The 17,606-nt window shown below is 42.3% G+C and overlaps 1 protein-coding gene across 1 annotated transcript in view; it reads right to left on the reverse strand.

The window, feature by feature from the left end:
• Positions 1-17,606, reverse strand: part of POLR1A (RNA polymerase I subunit A) — a 58,725-nt gene that overhangs the window by 26,239 nt on the left and 14,880 nt on the right. The window contains exons 11-18 of the mRNA XM_074951872.1: positions 17,248-17,370; positions 14,460-14,687; positions 7,873-8,127; positions 6,902-7,093; positions 5,471-5,620; positions 4,750-4,933; positions 660-742; positions 390-548 (exon numbers count right to left, since the gene is read on the reverse strand). Coding sequence (XP_074807973.1) covers positions 390-548; positions 660-742; positions 4,750-4,933; positions 5,471-5,620; positions 6,902-7,093; positions 7,873-8,127; positions 14,460-14,687; positions 17,248-17,370 — 1,374 coding nt within the window. The remainder of the gene's footprint in view (positions 1-389; positions 549-659; positions 743-4,749; positions 4,934-5,470; positions 5,621-6,901; positions 7,094-7,872; positions 8,128-14,459; positions 14,688-17,247; positions 17,371-17,606) is intronic.

A 17,606-nucleotide genomic window follows, 5' to 3' on the forward strand; every position in this document is an offset into this window, starting at 1 on the left:
TAATTTCTGTTGGCAGTAAGAAAAAACGTGAAATCCAAGACAAACAGATATTATTGATAGTTACAGAAAACAAAATTGTTGGTAAGATTTTATGGAAACTCTCATCTAGAAGTACCACTGCAGCTGGCAACCTTGTTGCTAGACTCTGATGACAAGCCAAAAATTAAAAGGGCCTTAAAGGGTAAGCCAGCTTCTTATTCTACAGAGGTCATCTCCCTCTAAAAAAACATGATTGAGGAACACTAGCAGGGCAGCGTGGAAAGGCCCATATTGTGGACAGAGGGATGACTTCAGTCTGCAGGACTGTCAGGTGCCTTTCATCAGCATTAAATTAACATAATAAGAAAAATCTCCAAACATAGTATATATGGATGCTTCTCAATACCAACCTTGTTAACCTCATTGCTGTAATTGTTTACTTCCTCCTTGAATTTCAGATCAACCATATTAAAATCCCTCTGGTCTTTGTGGAGATGGGCATCCTGCCATTTCCCTTGAACCTCTTCACACGATGCAGTTTCTGGCAAGTTAAATGCAGCTCTAACAGCCTGAAAGTAAAAAAAAGCCTCTTAGGTGCCAAAACAGATGCAACTACACAGAACAAGGGCCTGAAATGAAAAAGTTACAAGGACTAAAACCCTGCTGCAAGATGTATTTACCCTGGTACCACAATGGGTGGACACTTCAATGATTCGGTGTCTTCTGTGGTCTGCTTGCGGTTTGACCAAAATATCTTCAACTCCTGCAGCAGTGAAATAGAAAAAGATACATTGTACCGTGGTCTGAATCTGAATCCTAACTCACCAGGGATTTATGTACTGGACTGCTGCTGGCACGTTTGAGTGTCAGAGTGGAGGTAAAGAGGAACTTATCACAAACACCAAGCATCATAGCTGCTTGGATCAGACTCATTGCATTTTAATAGCTACAACAAGAAAAAATATTGGGGACTTTTTTTGGGTGGGCAGGATGGTCTCAGGAACACATTTTATATATAATATTATATAAACAAAAATCACTCACACAAAAGCTATGTTAAAAGAACAGTAAGATTGCAAAGTCAAGCACTAAAAAAAAAGTTTGGACATGCCAGAATGAAGGTTGCCTATGCAACCTTAATTCAGTCCCCTTGTGCACATGCATTATTAGCATCTTTAAACTACACGATCACATGCTGTTCTTTTCACAGGACCCCTGCCTCACTCAGTGAACAAGATGGATGATGTTTACTCAGAGAGAACATCTATTCAATATTTTGTTGTCTCCTTGTTCAATGCATGCCCCCCATAGTTCGTATACTGCACACTATTCAAACCCTGCTCTGAAGAGAGAATTATTCATTTCCTCATGGGCTTTTCTAGGGCACTCAATACTAGAATATCTCAGCACTTCACGAACAATAGTGAATTTATTTACACAACACTCTGAGAGATGAGGGGGTATTATTATCCCCATTTTACAGATACAGAGGCACAGAGAAATTAAGGTCAGAAGTACCCATACATTTTCTGTGCCTAATTTGAGACAAAGAGGACCTGCTTTTTTAGGGTACTTAGCATTATATAGCACTTCAGTTGCAGTTGTGATCTGCATTTCTGCAAATGAGACCAAGGGTCTCAAGTCAGGAACCCAGAAATCCAGGAGAACAAAATTAGTGACTACCTGTGAAAAATCTGACCTAAGTGACTCCCCCAGCATCACACAGGAACTCTGTGGCAGAGGCAGGGTTAGAGTACAGTTCTCCCGGAAAGCATAAAACTGCTTGGCCACGAGACCACCCTTTCCCTTCCTGAAATCCCCCTGCACACATCCTAACTTCTGCAACAAGGATTCTAGAGACAGTCTCCTTTGCAATACAACCCTGATTCAGGCTAAGGGCAGGTCCAGCCTGTGCACTGTATTAGCCAAGGATCTAGTGGGAAAAAAGGCAGTTGATTATGTAATAAAAGACTGTCATAATACATATGCACAAGGTGGCCAAATTAAGGTTGCACAAGGAATCTTAGTGTAATTTCCGAGGATCTGATAAGGAATCTGAAAAAACAAATTCCATCATGTGCCCTCATATTCACACCTACAACAGCCATCAGCAGGTTTGAAAACGTAAGATCCACCACAGAGATCTAATGGAGTAAGTGATTGCAACAGTAAGTTATCCATTATGTGGGCCAGCTGTCAAGGGGGATGAGACATTTTGCCACTGGGTTTTACAGACACTTGCTAACAGCAGAGGAAGGAGGAGACTCAGGAATTCTGGTTTCCATTCTAGGCTCTGAAAGGCATTGTAGTCTAGCACAGCGGTTCTCAACTGAGGCTCCATGTCCCACTGGGGGTGGGGGGCGGCACTCAGGGGCTCCACCAAGCAGGGGCTGCTCAGAGCCCTGAGCCCCATGAGGCAGAAGGCTGGAGCCCCCCAGCCCCATGGGGCAGAAAACCTTCCCCTGCCCCGGACCATGGAGATTTTAATAGCATGCTGGGAGGGTGGAGAGGGGAGGGGAAGAGCTCCAAAAGAAAAAATGTTGAGAACCTCTGCTCTCGTGGTCATAGACAGACTCATTGCCCATTTTCCCCAAGCTTGACACCTTCTGCCCCATCCCTGCCAACCTGTTCCTGCTCTAATTTGGTCTCTCCCCCATGGCTAGCTCCTTGTTCCAGGCCCATTCTTCTTACCTACTAGTCAGTCCCAGTCCCACTCCTCAGGCATCTCATCCTAGTCCCTAATTCCCTTTCCCAAAAAGTCCTAGACTCACCCTTCAGGACTCTCAATATTCTTCTCACCCATTCCAAGTTCTCCCCACAGTCTCCTTGCCCAGCTGGTCCCAGTCTCTACTGCCACAATAACCCCCAGTTTCCCTCCCACAACAAGCATCCTCCAGTCCCAGTCTACTCCCCTTTTCTCTCCCTAGGCCCGGCTCTTGAATCAGGCAGCTTCCTCCTCCATGCTGCCTGGGTCCAGCAGGAAGTCAGTAAGAGCATAGGAGAGAAAGGCTGACCACTCTTAGTTCTGGTGCACAGCTATAGCCTGAAGCAGCCCAGAGCTGCAACTGCAGGCAAAGTCCTGCCCAGTCCCGAGCTGAAGCATGCCCAGTACGGACAGAATCTTTGGGAAATTTAGAGACTTACTAGAACTTCACAGCTATTGAGCATGTGCAAACTATGATTTTTTTCCAAAGGCTTATAATTTGGCCAAACTGGAGGATTTTCACAGGGATGGCAAAAGGCACCCTGCTGATACAAAGGTCACTCCTGCCTAATTTCAAGTCCTTGCTCCAAAGCAGGGGAGGCTAGAATTTTTCAAAAGAAGAGGTCCCCAGGGTGTTGTTTATTTTAACATGAGCAAAACTATTTTCCCCTAACCTCATTCTTGGAAACAGCTGAAATGCTTTGGTTGTCACTTTCCAAAAAAATTCAGCCTGAGGCAGTGACTCAACATGGGAAATTTCAGCCCAAACAGTTAAAGTTTAGCAAAAATATAAATGACTGAAAACAGGATCTTCTCATGGGAAGCTTTGGCCAACCTTAATAATAGGTGGTGTTACCTAGACTTGCCTGTAATAAAAGGGAGGTTGGAGTCAGAGCGGTGCACACTCCTGCCCTCTACTGAAAGTAAATATAATTGATCATATGTAGCTACAGCCTACAGAGTATTTAGACCAGGGGTGGGCAAACTACATTGTAAGCTGGCCCGAAAGCCGCACCATGCAGCTCGGCTCTGCTCTGGCACAGGCGCTGGGTTGGGGACTGGACCATCGGCTCAGCCCCGCTCCAGCTGGGGCGCTGGGTCGGCGCCGCATCACTCCGGCATTCCCAAGCCTCTCATCCCCAGCCCCACTGCAAAGCCCGCACCCCCAGTCGGAAACTGCATCCCTTCCTGCACCTCATCCCAAGCCCTGATCCCGCTCCCCGAACCCCTCAGTCCCAGCCCAGACCACCCTCCTACAATCCAAACTCCTCATCCCCAGCCCCACCCCAGAGCCTGCACTCCCACCCCAATTTTGTGAGCATTCATGGCCCGCCATACAATTTCTCTTCCCCAATATGGCCCTCGGGCCAAAAAGTTTGCCCACCCCGATTTAGACCATTATAAAGTTACACAAGTATGCATATTTTATACCAATGAAAGTCCTGTAAAAGTCTACTCAGCCATTTGCCCTGGTGAGGGACATGTTTTAATGGGAGAGAGGGAGAGAGAGAGAGAGAGCGAGCGAGCGCACACAGGGGGTAGATTTTATGCCTGGCTGAGTAATTCACATTGTGATTTTGCAAAGTTGATGCAAAATAAGAGTCATATCTACAGGGAGATTAACAGCACAAAGTAAATGCAAGACCTAATTAATAACACCTCTGAATCCTTTAACCTGAACATGTGGCTAAGCTTTGGTTACTATGCTGCTTGTTGTGATTTTTTTTACTTATGTGAAAAAGAAACGTAAAACTTTATAATGTAATTTTGATCTGAACAAAGATTCATTAAAAGACATTATGACCATGTACATGTAAAACATGAAGGACAGGAGATAACTCAGTGATGGATATACTTGAGATTGCATCATTTCACTGTAGTGATTGGAAGGAACTGAAATGCATGCTGAATAGAAAGAAAGCCATGTTAGGTGAACTATCAGATTCAGCAATGTGTTGTGAAATGTCATGCACAGAACTGTTTCCATTTCTTACGCACAACTGCAGTTTTGTACCTCAGGAGGTACTGCAGTAGTCCAAGGGCTAATTTACATTTCCCATACTCACCCATTGTAAATCCCCTGTACAGCTGCAAATAGGCAGTAAAGAGGCGAGCTAGACATGTAAGCACCTTGCCGCCGGTTTCACCACCATAGACTTCATGGCAACAGTGAACTAGGCCATAGGCAGAGCTGCCATAGTGAGCTTTGTCCAAGACCCCGCAAAGTAACTCCCCCTCTCTAATGATAACCTGGTTGATAGGATGAGATGACAGATTTAAACAGTTAGGAAAGAGCAGCCATTTTGATCTTTGTGTGGACAAGATCCAACTCTGACCACAGATTATTCTTAGTGACTAGCAGATTGAATAAACTATGAGGAATAAAAACATATAACATACAAAATGCTTATGGATCAATATCTTCTGGTGAACTATAAACAAGAACAAGTAAATTAAAATAGTAGAATTACAAATAGATTTTGCACTTCTATAATACATTGCATCCTGAAAGCACTTTACAAAACAAGTTAAGCAGGTGCATACGAGTTGCCCCCACCTGCAAAATGGGAGAAGGCAGAGAAGATACTCTAAAAAAAGAAAGATGGAGTTTATGTCAGAGCCAGGAACAGAACTCCAGTGATCCTAGCTCCCAGTCCCAAGCTCAGACCACCCCATTCTAGCAATTATAAAAAACTTTACAATACATTTTATCCCCTTCAGGATTTTTTTTTTTTTTTTAAACAAGTCAGTCCTTGCCTCTGTGGCCAGTTATTTCCACAAACATACCTGGGATTCACACATTGAATCAAGGTTAGATCCAGGAATTCTGTTTTGGGGCCCTTTCACCCAGGCTTTTCCACCAATCTTAGCTTTCCCGGACAAATTCAGTGGGATTTGATTTTCAGGGATTACGTTTATTAGCAACGTAGAAACAACCTGAAAAGAAAAACATAGGGCAGGATTAACGAACTGTCAGAAGCAGTCAGTTTTTCATATCCCCCACCCCACTATGGCAAACAGGGGGAGAGGATAAACATCCACACACATGCAATAGAAAGCCCTGCCACTCAACCATGTTCTGGCAGCTCACCTATCCAACAGCAGAAAATTGCCAGGAGTGTTGGAAGTCTGCACTCAAGGAAGGACTACCCTTTGGTTAACTACAGACACTGAAAGTCCCCAAAGCTATTCCCCTCAATTACCCAGAACCAGCCGGTGTTCCTTTTTGTTTAAAATTTCCCATATTCAAATGATATAATGTATTATTCTACGAAAAGGAGTTCTAGACGCTTCAGTGCAGTAACCCTATTGTAAACGCTGGGGCAGGTACTGTAGAGTGCAGTATTTTTTTAAAATATTGTAATCAGATTTATACAAGGCATTAAAAAGTGGTTTCTACCCTCCTTTGCCATATATTAAAATTCAGTCTCATTACCACATAAGGCATACGGGTAATAAGAGACTAGTGTGTGACATCTGGAGGCATATCTAAGGAAGGTCAGAATGATACAGCATAAACAGCACTAGAGCATTCCCTTATTGTGCCAAGGATCATAGTAACTGGATGTAGAGCACATCCCTCTGAAAAAGCAAGAAATACTCTCTAGTAGGGCCTATCAGATATTTCATGACTAAAATCAACATTGTAGCAAACACACCAAAAACAGATAAGACGTTGCCTGTCAAGATTAAATTTAGGAGATTTAAACTGTGATCCAATTTAAAACACACACATATACACCCCCTGACCCAGTGAAAAACTATATTTTCTACAGAAAATGATAGAATCGTTTTGATATCAGCGATGCATGAATGAGAAAAATCTCAGGGACTAAAAAAAAGAACACCTATAAAAAGTGTCTCAAAGATTTTATCTAGATCCCATCCCAAAAAGGAAACTAAATCACTAAGCAGCAGTCACATCATTTCTCTGCTTCTGTTCTGCATGTACATCTCCTCCTTCAGCTCATACACTGTAAATCATGCCACAATTCTGTTGAAACACTGCCCAGAGTAAGTGATAAAGTGCTATTCCTATAATATTATTTTAAAGGACACAAAACTGTACAACTCCAGGAAGAATACACATGAAGATGTGCAGTGTTGCCGACCTACTGGGACTATGCTTCTCAGTCACGATAGCTTATCCTGGTTTTAATTATAATGCTTTGCTTAGTTCTGAACAGTCTGTTTTAACAGTCTTAACTTTTCAGCTACCTGTTTTCCTGTCCATAACCGCTGTGGTTTCATAATGGCAGGTGCAAGGATTTTCACTCTTCCCTTTTTGTCTGTCAGTCCTCGATATATCAGCTCCATGTACTGTTCTCTTGTGAAAAAGCAACCCCGGATCGTCATGCTGGCACCAGAGATCATATGATCCTGGATCAAACCTGCCAGTGGCTTGCCATCCTAAGAGACATATACAAAGAGTACGTGAGGTGGGAATCACATATTAATATCTTCCAAAATTAGCTCCATTATGGGTGTATAAAAGCACAATAGTCCTGGTGTGAGTAGTTCTTTATGGTAACAGCTCCTCTCTCTATACTAAATATCTCCTAAACATTGAGATTTAAGAGACATAGCAGGCCCCAAACTCATTTAAAAAGGACAACCACTTCCCCCAACCACTTCTTTAATTCTGTTCGGAATAATGAGATATTCTACCACCCTCACACCGACTTCTAAGTTCACTTTCTCCCAGTCCCCTTGGGATCAGGAAGATCAGGTGGCTGAGTGAGAAACATGTTATGGAGGATGAGTGGAGAGTCAGAACTGGAAGGTATGAATGGTATTTCAGGGGCTCAGACACAGGGGACAATACCAGCAATCAGGCACTAGAAGAGTTAAAAGTAGGAGGAGGATCAATCAAGAGTATTTTAAGCACCCTGTCACCACAGCATGTAGGTGTCAAACCCCAGGATTAGGTGTCCAGGTTTCCCCACAAAATCCCCATCACATGCACAATTTGAGCCTGTGTTCGTAATTTTCATTCTTAAGGCTATGACCACCAAGATCTAACAATGGAGTATAGTTACTAGCCACCTTTGCCATCCCAAGAACACATTATGAAGCAAAGTTACCACTGAACAAAACAAACAACCCAAAGGAGTACTCTGAGGAAGGAAGAGGTTTATAGAGATGTAAACTATTTATTTATTGTCTTTCACAGAGATGGTTTTATTTACCTTAGGAACAAGATACTGTTCATCGGTGCAGGCTAACATGTAGGCTTCTGCCCGGCCCAGCTCGCTCTGAGGAAAATGAGCATTCATTTCATCACCATCAAAATCAGCATTGTAGGCTTTGCAGTTGGCATAGTGAAGCCTCAGCACCTTTTCTCCTGGCAGGATTCTGGCCCGATGGGCTTGGATGGAGGGTCTGTGAAGGGTGGGCTGACGGTTCAGTAAGAGGACATCTCCATTTTTAACATGGCGGCATACCTATGAGAGAGATTTAATACAGTTCATCTGTTTATAAAGCATACCAGTCTCTCATCAGAAAGACAATTTTAAACCCACGTGCACAGTCTAAAGCAGTTTTTCCTCTAGCATTTTCATTCTGTGGACCTCCTTTGTAAGGGTATCAGGTCCAGTACACTTACCCCCTCAACCACTCTGTTCCCCACTAGACCACATTCCAAGACTCTACAGAAACCAGAATTAGTTCCCCATGTTATCTGGCATTCCAGTTCAGCATTCCAGGTAAGATGCAATCCCTCCTCTCCCTTCACAGTATGGTTTATCGAAGACTTTAGCAGAATACTAAAAAGGAAACCTTTAAAAATCTGCCATGTGAGGGGAGGAAAAAAAATAATTTACCTGGTTCCCTCTGAATTGGTTCAATAATAAGAGGGAGTACTGTAATTCCAATATCAGACATCCTAGAATAAGACAGCATGGTCAAGTGGATGGAGCACAGGACCAGAGCCCAGGGACTCCTGAATTCTAATTTCAGTTTTGACACCAGCTTGCCATTTGATCTGTACCACAACACCTCACCTCACTGTACCTCAGTTTCCCTTTCAATAGAACAGGTGCTAGAATACTTAACTACTTTGCAGTGCTATTGTGATTACTTAAATTGTTTGTACAAATGCTTTAAGCACATAAAACACTTAGCATTTGTTTAGTATTTTATTCTAAGGCATCCACAGCCTGAGCAGTTGCAGCAAACTTTCCAGGCAAACAAATAAATCTCTTTAAGAGGCTGAGCTTGGCATCTTTCTGTGTGGAGTGCTCTCCACAGTCTGGTTAGGGGATGCATTCAGCACATATTTTAGTAGTGAACTCAATTTTAATGTTTGCTTTGCAGGTCACTTACAATCTAAAAACAAAAAGAATAGGAAATGTTAAGTAACATGACTCCAACAGTCCTTAGAGAGAGGGAATCTATGATCGCTGGAATTCCCCAGCCCTCAGAGATGATTCAATGGCCAGAATAACCAAAAGTTTCCAAGAAGATACTTCAACTCTGACTCAGTGGATCCACGTGAATATTTGGCAAGTGCTCTAAGTACCACTTTATGTCACAGGCCCATTAAGCGTGCTGGGTTGTTTTTTTCCTACCCTTCTCTGTGGAAAGTTAGACTGGACGTTCCGACAGCCACTGATGTTATATAATTTCAGGTTTATAAAAGTGCAGATATTGCTGTAATGTAAAGTGTATTCATTATTGTCCTCCCCTGGAGCACACCATGGAAATGCCTCAAATGTTCATAACTGTTGCCAAACCACAAACGATTGAGCACTGCCCTTTCTAGCCCAAAACAGGCAGCTCTCCTGCTTCTGTTCACTGAATAAATCCTACAGAAGCCTTACAAAAAAGCCTTCACTGTGGTATTTGTTTTGGATGAGACAAGAAGTTCACATCAAGGTTAGCCCTCACCTACCTCCAAAAGTGCATGCAACAGGAGAGAAAGTTTATTTATAGATCTGGGTGGAGATGTAAGGGAGCTGTAATTGTCTGCCAGTCTTCCAGTGGTTCACTATTTAAAGACATTTCTAGAGTATTTTAGTTCAGTCAGAACTGACCATATTCTATACAATCTATGGTATTTATATGGCCCCCTTTACTGTCATATCTGAGCACCTCACAGTCTTGAACACATTTTTCCTCACAACACCCCTGTGAGGTAGAGCAGTGCTATTCTCTCCCTTTTACAGGGGGAAGCTTAAGTACAGACACACTATGTCTAAGGCTACGATTTAGTGATGGGTGTTTTTAGTAAAAGTCACAGCCAGGTCAAGGGCAATAAACAAAATGTCAGGGCCAGTGACCTGTCTGTGACTTTTACTAAAAATATCCCTAACTAAATCTTAGGTGCTGGGGGAGGGGGGACGTCCCAGCAACCTGCTGCCGCTCCTCTGGGGGACCTGCCGCCGCTGCTACTGTTGGGGCTGGGGGCGGAGGGGGGCCAGGCATGCTGCTGTTGCTGCTCCTGGACCGTTGCTCCAGGGCAGCACCTGGGACCAGCTGCCTGGGGCCGCCAGAGCAGCAGCTGGCCCCGGTGCCACCCCAGCTGCTCGGGCAGCCCTGGGGTCAGCCGCACCAGCTGCTGCAGCTGTCACGGAGGTCCTGGCAAGTCACGGAATCCGTGACTTCCATGAAAGACTTGCAGACTTAACTATGTCACTTGCCCCAGGTCTCACAGGGAGTCTGCGGCAGCCCAGGAAATTGAACTCGGTTCCCCTGGTACAAGAGCCACCACCCAAGCCTAATGCTATGCACCAGGTTATACTACACAAAACAACCAAATATGACACCAGAAGAAAATGTAAGCATCCATCATGAAGGAGGAGATACACGGACAGTTGTACATCTGACCTGAGTGTATTCCCATCTGCTTTTAGGTCAGCCAGACTAGCCAGTGGTAGTAGCAGCATCACTTTGCATCACTGCTTAGGATTCAGCTCGAGATTTCTTGAAGATCTACAACTTGGCCCAAAGGCTGGTGGAGGTGGATATTACTGTCTATGTGGCAAAGGTACTGCTCTTCGTATTTGCAACAATCTATCTTGCTTCTGTTTTAAAAATACCTCTACGTTCAAGAACATTATACGAGCTCTTAGAATCTTAAGGACTTTCATGAATTAAGAAAGCCATTCTATAACACAAGTTCCCAAACAGTGGTATTCTGAGAGTCCCCAACTCTATTTAGGATAGAAGACTTTCTAATATAAATGTGGTGATCCGGGTTTCAGTCTTTCATAGCTTCAGTCGAATAAGCTATTCAGCTAACGTTGAGAAAAAGCTTAAGTTTCAGGCCCGAATTCACAGGTGTTCTTTTGCCACTTTCAACACAGCAGAAAAGAGCCAATTTCAAAGCATGCCCAAGGTAAAATCTGAGGGATCAAAGAAAATGCTGGTTTAGATACTCAGGCATGAAAGCCATTTCCTAGAAATACTGGCAGATATGATGTATCCTGTTCAAATATTTGTCTCCCATTTCAATATAGGTGCTAACAGCTGCTCCTTTTGCAAGTTTTCTTCTGAAAAGGGCAGGAACATCAGTTACAGGATTGCATATCAGAGGTGAGATGGACATCAGAGGCAACAGCTCAAACATCACATTTATGTAACAGTAACCTGAAATGTAGAGAGCGGTGCTTTGGGTTGGGAGCTAAGAATTCCTGAGCACTAATTCCTGCTCTGAAAGTGACCCTCCTCTGACGAGGCTTATTATCTCTTTGTGCCCCAGCTTTCCTACCTCGAAAACGGGGATAATACTAAGACTTCACAGCAGGATGGAAAGATTTAAATCAAAAGGTGCTTTAAAATTGGTGATTTAATCATTATTTAATCCAGCAAACAGGATCTCTTATTTTGAATTTGTACCTTTCAGTTATTTTCAGAAAGAAAGGTTCATTCTCATGTAATGGTTATACCAACCAAACATGTTGCATCCAAATGTAGCCTCTACACTGAATTTAGTGCTTCTTTGTATCCTCCTAGTTAGCACATTATACCCCCACAAAATGTATTTAAGCAATTATATAGTTTAGCATACATTTATTCAGATTCTTAATTTTAAATTCATTTAAAATTATTTTTACTTAAATAAGCTAACTTAAATGTGCTGGATACATAAGAAAAAATTTTATCAAAACATATTTGGCATTTAAAACCGATTTAACAAACAAAAGTAGTATTAACTGCAGCTAGGAAATTGATGGATTTGTTCCCGGTCACCATGGGCCAGATTTTTCAAATGTACTCAGCTGCCTAATGTTTCAGATGGCGTTATAACAGGTTGGTCTGTCCCCTGAGAACGGTAGTAGGGATCACGGCCAGTCACACTCTGTTCATGACATAGCCCCTGTAAAGAAAAAGGTGATCAAGGGAAAAGCAGAGTAGCTGGGGAATGGGAGCCAGGTGCTAAGGCAGCTACCTCCTGAACATGATAAAACCAGGTTCTCAACTCCCAAGCTGTTTCTCAACTTTGAATGAACTAGAATGAAGGAAATATTCTCTCTGCACTTGGCTCGCTACGCTGAAATCAAAAGTACTGAATATGAAGTCAGCATTTGCTCCACTGTAAAGATTGAAAATAATGCAATACAAGACATTATGATATATTTATAAAGCTTGAGTTGAAGATAAAGATGTTTTCCCTATGGTTTTATATATATTTTAAAAAGCAGTACCCTTTAACTCATTCAAATTTGAGAACTCATGTATGCAGCATTTTTAATTTATTTCAATGAAGCAGCATTTAAAAAAAATATTTAAATTGATTTTCATAGTAAGCTTAGATTTTTAGGCTGCCAGTTTCATATTTAATTTTAAACAGGTTTATTTTTAAAAAGAAAAACTGTATTTGATTTAAATTAAAGAAATCTGATATCTGATTTTTTTTAAATCAGGTTTTTATTCACCCTACTTCGTAACAACATGGTGAAGATTTATTTTAGGTCTATGAAGGTCTTTGAGCTAACTGGACCCACTGAAATGCTAAGTATTAAATACTATCTTATCAGCACAGCAACCTCTGTCAAAAACATGTCGGTAGAAGTAAAAGGTATCAAAATAAAAACATTCACCACTTGTACAACATTTTTCATCCAAGTAGGTAACTATCCTTTGTTAACACTAAGCCTCAGCAGTTGTGAGGTAGGGAAATATTATATGAATTTTACACATGGGTTGAACTGTGGCATAGTGAAGCCAAGTGACTTAGATAAGATCGGACAGTGAGCAGCAGAGCTGAGATTCGAAGACAAGAGGCCCAGTTTTGGACTCTAACAGCTAGACAACACTGTCTATATCATACCACTGCTGCCTGGCCTGAACTAGCTCTGCTAAAAATTGCAGTGTAGCAAGGGTAGTGGATTGAGCTAGCTACCGGAGTGCATACCCAGTGGTCTAGGTGGGTACTTACTTGGGTGCCTAGCCTGAGCTGCCACCTGTGCTACCCTGGTTACACTGCAGGTCTACAGGAGCTGGGAATCACATCTCTCAGCTGAAATGGAGACCTAACCATAGAATAGTCTGTTCTCTGTATGTGTGTCTATATCTTCTTACTATATGTTCCATTCTATGCATCCGATGAAGTGAGCTGTAGCCCACAAAAGCTTATGCTCAAATAAATTTGTTAGTCTAAGGTACCACAAGTACTTCTGTTCTTCCAACCATAGAAGCAACTCATTTTCCTGACAAAACAAGATATCCAATCATAGAATATCAGAGTTGGAAGGGACCTCAGGAGATCATCTAGTCCAACCCCCTGCTCAAAGCAGGATCAATCCCCAATTTTTTTTGCTCCAGATCCCTAAATGGCCCCCTCAAGGATTGAGCTCCCTACTTTTGTTCTTCCCTCCTCCCTTTACACTCAGCTGAGCATAAAGAGGTGCACAACTCACCCACAAAGAGCTGGAAACAATATATGCACATTTAGGACAGTCTAAAATGAAGACTTACTATCTATGGAAAAACCATGGAAGACAGACATGCTGTCCAGCTTTGGTCACTAGGACAGTGACGCTGGAGCAACGAAACAGCTTCCTCAAAGCATCTCTCAAACATTAAGTTAACGTATCCTTTCAAACTACCTTGTTAAGTGTTATCCCCATTTTACAGATGGGGATACTAAGGGACAAAGGGGACATGATTCACCCTACCTCAAAGTCTGAAGGAGCTTGCCACTGAAATCAGACTTTCAAATTTGTGTCTTAACAAGGCCATGCTTCCTCTCAGTTGCTACTCTGATGGCAGTCTCAGCACAGGACATGGTTTGAAGTGCCAGGAGGCTGAATTCCCCTCTTACCACTAGAGGTGGTCTTTCGAGGTCACAAGCTGAGTCATATCAACAGAACAAGAGAAGACTACTGCACTATTGCTGCTTGTGCTATATCTATTTTATGGGTATGCAGAACTACAGTTGTCAGGATTGTCAGCATGGTACCTTGACATTTAATATTAAAGTATAACAAAGAAAAGGATGAAAAAAAAACCACAGAGTTTCAGGACTAAAAGAAAATGTATCTCGCTAGCTAAATCCACCCAGACCTCCAAGAGAAGCAGCATTCGTTACCTTTACAGGATTGGGAAGTCATATGCAAACACCAAGAATTCAAGTGAAATGCAGGAAGGAAAAATTCCCTGAACCTAGAAGTTGTTCATTTCTCCTCAGACATCCACATGAGCTTCTCAAGCCACCAGATGAAAAGGTGAGGTACCTGGAACATTGTCCCAGCTTCACTTTGTAACCGGCTTCAACAGCCCCCACCTCCAAAAAACTCTTTACCCTACTGGGTTGGGTTTGCACAGTACTCACAATTTTCATTCCTGGTTTTGGGACTCCAGTGGAAGGAGTGAGGAGCTGCTTAGCTATGGCTTCCCTCTGGGTCTGGCTGGTTGCACTCAACACCGTACGTGACCCGTCTTCATTAACGACCATGGAGGCACCAGGGTGAACATTTGGACCATTTACGACAGCCTGCCTCAGTTCTTTGACATTCCACGGAGTTACTGGCTGAGGGTAAGTCAATTTGGTAGCAAATACCTAACCGGGAAGAAAAACAGGCACAATGATCAATGAACAAGGTACTGCTGAACAGCAGCCAGTCGACAGACAGCCGAGTTTTTATTTCCAAAAGGTGCTGAGCACTTGGAAGAAAGATGAGGAGCACCCCAGCCATTTCTCCTATCTGCATCCTAACCCACATTATAATCCGCACACCCTCTTCAGGCCCCAAAATACTGCTACCATCTCCTTGCAATCTATGATATACAACCTTTGATTTACCAAAATGCATGAGGACAGATCCAACATATGACTTTTTATCTAAGTTTTGTTTAAATCTCCTTATATCAGGAAATATTTTTACAAGTATCAGTAGCCTTCCAAATTAACCATTTATTTATAATCTTCTTTTAGCTCTAGTAAATAAATCAAACTAAGTCATTTTTTCCCAGCCACATATCAGTCAGTGAAAAACAAAATAATTGGGTGCTGGATTTAGGTTTAAAAATGGTACTAGCGACTCAGAATGACAACTCTAGAACCACACATGAATGCAAACTAAGACAAAAAATGAAATCCAGAAATATCACAGTGACAACCTACAACCCCATGCAGTATCTTTGGGAACCACTGTATTTAATTTATAAATAGCTTATATAGCGTTGTGTTCTTCTCCATGGGGAAGAGTTATTATAACTCTGTGCTGGAATTAAAACCACGGGAGACTGATTAACCCTGTGATAGCAAACAAGTCCGGAGAAGCACCACCTCTTGGTTAGTTTGCTTATACTAGGTCAAGCTGGGTTTCCCAGAGACTAGGAAAATAAATACAGGGCTTCTGGTATAAAAGGATGAGCCTGAACTGACTTGTGGTCTTCCTTTCAGCAAATGGACAGGACCTTCTGTCCAAGGAAAGGCTCTGCCTCTTGCTGCAGTGCTGGAAGGGGTATGGGCCTACCAGACCCCCCACGTGAAATATGGGAGATTTCTGGTGAATGTGTGTAGGAAACATTGTAGGCTTTTTTAAATATATATTTATTGTTATACATCTATGTGCTTTCCTCTGTTAAGAATAAATGTACTCTGCTGAGTCACAGTTGTGTGGTAACTTGTATGTGCTGGCAATACACTGTTCATAGCCCAGAGAGAGAAAGCAACACATAGGAGTTGGCCTTTAGGCAGACTGACTTGCTGGGGATATCTTTATTTAAGATATTTAAGGGCACTGTGCAGCCTTAAAAACACTGTTCAGAAGGCAGTGGGCACACAGTTCCCTGCCCCCAATCAGGTGACAGCTGAAGGTCTGAAGTCCTGACTGGGTGCCCCTAGAGAGGGCCCCAAAGGTGGTATGCAGGTGCAATTACCCCAAAACTGCGATAATTGCCATATTAAAGAATTTTCACTTCTAACAAATATATTTCTGTTCCTTCTTTGTGGTTTCACTACGATAAATGGGAAAATTTGTTCCTTCTCTGTTTTCCCCCTGAAGACAAGTAGAAAAATCCATTAACTATATAAACACATACACACACACACGAACAGAAATCATGATTTTCCAAAAGCAAACAGCTGATGACAAAAGAAAAAAAATACATCAGTCACAGATCTATGAGTCTTAGACAGCGAAATGGAAAAGATGTTATGAGAACAGCCCAAGTCTCTAAGCTAATTAAACTCCACAAGCTGGAGCAAGGGAAATGTGATTGAAGTAAAAAAAAATTTTTTTTTTTAAACAAATCACAGTAACACCCTTCCCTATAGACCTTGTTGCACAGGCTGAGAATTCCAGCCACAGTAATTAGCAGAATTTTCAGGTCTTTAGAAGTGCCAGCAAGAGCTTCCCTTCAGTGTAGTTCTCTCTTCTGGGAGGAAACTGCAAGTCACTAGGGAAGGAATTAAGGCAGCTTTGCACCAGTGACTCATCACACTACCTTTACCTAAAGCTTGGCACAGGCTGCTGCGATGTTACAAAATGCAACATGCAAAGACCAGGGATACGAAAATGGGAGCCGAGCTCTACTTAAAACGTTCAGTGGTTGTCAAGCTCTGATGACCCAATTCAGACCTTCCTCCTTCCAATCTCTTTCCCAGAGGCAATATTTAGTATAACAACTGGCAAATTTTCTGGTCTTCAACTATCTTTTTATTTTCTAAGGCGTAGCCCTGTTTGCTGCTTTTACAGATCCAGACTAAGAGTCCTGTGGCACCTTATAGACTAACAGACGTACTGAAGCATGAGCTTTCATGGGTGAATACCCACTTTGTCGGATGCATGTCAGTAATTAGCAGACGTGCATCTGACAAAGTGGGTATTCACCCACGAAAACTCATGCTCCAATACATCTGTTAGTCTATAAAGTGCCACAGGACTCTTTGTATCTTTTTATTAACACAGATGTAACAATCAGATTACATGTAAGGGGAATCTGCTTTGCAGGATAATGGGAGATACTGTGAGAATCAGGGACTGTGGGGTAAGAGACTGGATCAGTCAGTGAATATACAAATTTAAAATTGGTAACTTCATTGTCAAATATGCTACACTGCAATCCCACCTACAGGCTTGTCCTAACATACCTAATACTTTATTTTTCCTTACCATAGGAATACCAATCTCATTGGTAGCAATATACATGTCAGGGCAGATGACTGACCGAGCAGCGTAATCCACACGTTTTCCCATCATGTGCTTGCGGAACAGTCCTTCCTTTTTCTCCAGTATCTTTGAAAGTGGAAATTAAAAGAATGATAAAACAAAAAAGTGCAGATGTTACAAATATACTGTATCAAAGTATCCAACAAGCCATTCAAACTCACTAGATACTATAGTGATGAGGTCCATGGAAATGCCTACAAATTAAACACAACTACTTCACTTTTCATACTTATTCCCTTCGTGCTTCTCTCTATAGCTATCTCTTACCACACAAAGTCTAGTGAAGTCTGTTCGAGACTCCC

Source organism: Natator depressus, chromosome 4 (genome assembly GCF_965152275.1).
Source record: "Natator depressus isolate rNatDep1 chromosome 4, rNatDep2.hap1, whole genome shotgun sequence".
Lineage (NCBI taxonomy): Eukaryota > Metazoa > Chordata > Testudines > Cheloniidae > Natator > Natator depressus.